Source organism: Parus major, unplaced genomic scaffold (assembly GCF_001522545.3).
Source record: "Parus major isolate Abel unplaced genomic scaffold, Parus_major1.1 Scaffold552, whole genome shotgun sequence".
NCBI classification, from domain to species: Eukaryota; Metazoa; Chordata; class Aves; order Passeriformes; family Paridae; genus Parus; species Parus major.
In genome coordinates this window covers 9605-11163 of record NW_015379440.1, presented here as the reverse complement: position 1 = coordinate 11163, position 1559 = coordinate 9605, and the positions used below count along the sequence as shown (strand labels likewise).

At 42.4% G+C, this 1559-nt stretch overlaps 1 protein-coding gene across 1 annotated transcript in view; it reads left to right on the top strand.

The window, feature by feature from the left end:
* Window positions 1–318: 318 nt before the first annotated feature.
* The window catches only part of LOC107199288, a 3104-nt gene continuing 1863 nt past the window's right edge, over window positions 319–1559 (top strand). The window contains exon 1 of the mRNA XM_033511744.1: window positions 319–974. Within this exon, the coding sequence (XP_033367635.1) occupies window positions 448–974 (527 nt within the window). The 5' untranslated portion in view covers window positions 319–447. The remainder of the gene's footprint in view (window positions 975–1559) is intronic.

The following is a 1559-nucleotide window of genomic DNA, read 5'->3' as shown; positions in this document are numbered from 1 at the left end:
GGATTTTCCCATGGAATTTCCTGGTTCTCCAGGATTTTCCCATGGAATTTCCCAGTTCTCCAGGTTTTCCCATTAATTTTCCTGGAGATTTTCTGGTTCTCCAGCTTTTTCCCATGGAATTTCCTGGTTCTCCAGGATTTTCCTATGGAATTTCCTGGAGCTCTCCAGGTTCTCCAGATGCTTCCTGGTGAATGTCCCAGAGCTCTTCCGGTTCTCCAGGATTTTCCCATTAATTTTCCTGGAGATCTCCTGATTCTCCAGGATTTTCCTATGGAATTTTCCAGTTCTCCAGCTTTTTCCCATGGAATTTCTTGGTTCTCTAGGATTATCCCATGGAATCTCCTGGAGCTCTCCAGGTTCTCCAGATGCTTCCTGGTGAATGTCCCAGAGCTCTTCTGATTCTCTAGGATTTTCCCAAGGAATTTCCCAGTTCTCCAGGATTATCCCATGGAATTTCCTGGAGTTCTCCTGGTTCTCCAGGATTTTCCCATGGAATTTCCTGGTTCTCCAGGATTATCCCATGGAATCTCCCGGTTCTCCAGGATTATCCCATGGAATTTCCTGGTGCTCCAGGTTTTCCCATTGGATTTCCTGGCACTCCAGGATTTTCCCATGGAATTTCCTGGTTCTCCAGGATTATCCCATGGAACTTCCCAGTTCTCCAGCTTTTTCCCATGGAATTTCCTGGAGCTCTCTCCCTTCTCCATCTCCTCTGGGATCCATTCCCTCCCTCCCCTCCCCCATCCCCTCCCGATAAATCCACCCGGAATTCTTTGGGAAAATCCCATTTTTTTCCGTGTTTTCCGCAGGGGCTCCGGGCCGGTGCTGCCGCTGATCCTGGCCAGGTTTTACCCGGAGCTCTCGGTGCTTTACCTGCTCCAGCACCAGCGCCAGGATGAGCTCTACAGCCAAGGAATCCGGGAGCTGAGCCAATTCCCGGATTTCCAGCTCCTGGAATTCCTGGGAGTGCAGAAGTGAGCGCAATTCCTGCGGGAAAAATCCCGGGAAGGTTCAGCGCTCCAGGGGGGTTTTATTTTTCCGGAGGAATTCCCGCTCTGGAAGGGTTTGGTTGGGAGGTGTTGTTATCCTGGTTTGTATTCCTGGATGTTTTTTTTTTTGGGAATTCCTGATTTTTTTTTTTGTTGCAAATTATCCCGAAATTTTGGAGGTCATAAACTTATAAATATGGAAAAATTCCCAAATTTTTTGTTCCAAATTATTCCGAATTTTTAAATTTCAATGATTTATAAATGTGGAAAAAAATCCTGAATTTTTTGCTCCAAAATATCCCAAATTTATGAATTTATAAATTGACAAATGTGGGAAAATTCCCAAATTCTTCACTCCAAATTATCCTGAATTTATGAATTTATAAATGTGGAAAAATTCCCAAATTTTTTGCTCCAAATTATCCCGAATTTTTAAATTTCAATGATTTATAAATGTGGAAAAAATCCTGAATTTTTTGTTCCAAATTATCCCGAATTTATGAATTTATAAATTTTTAAATGTGGAAAAATTCCCAATTTTTTGCTCCAAATTATTCTGAATTTTTAAAT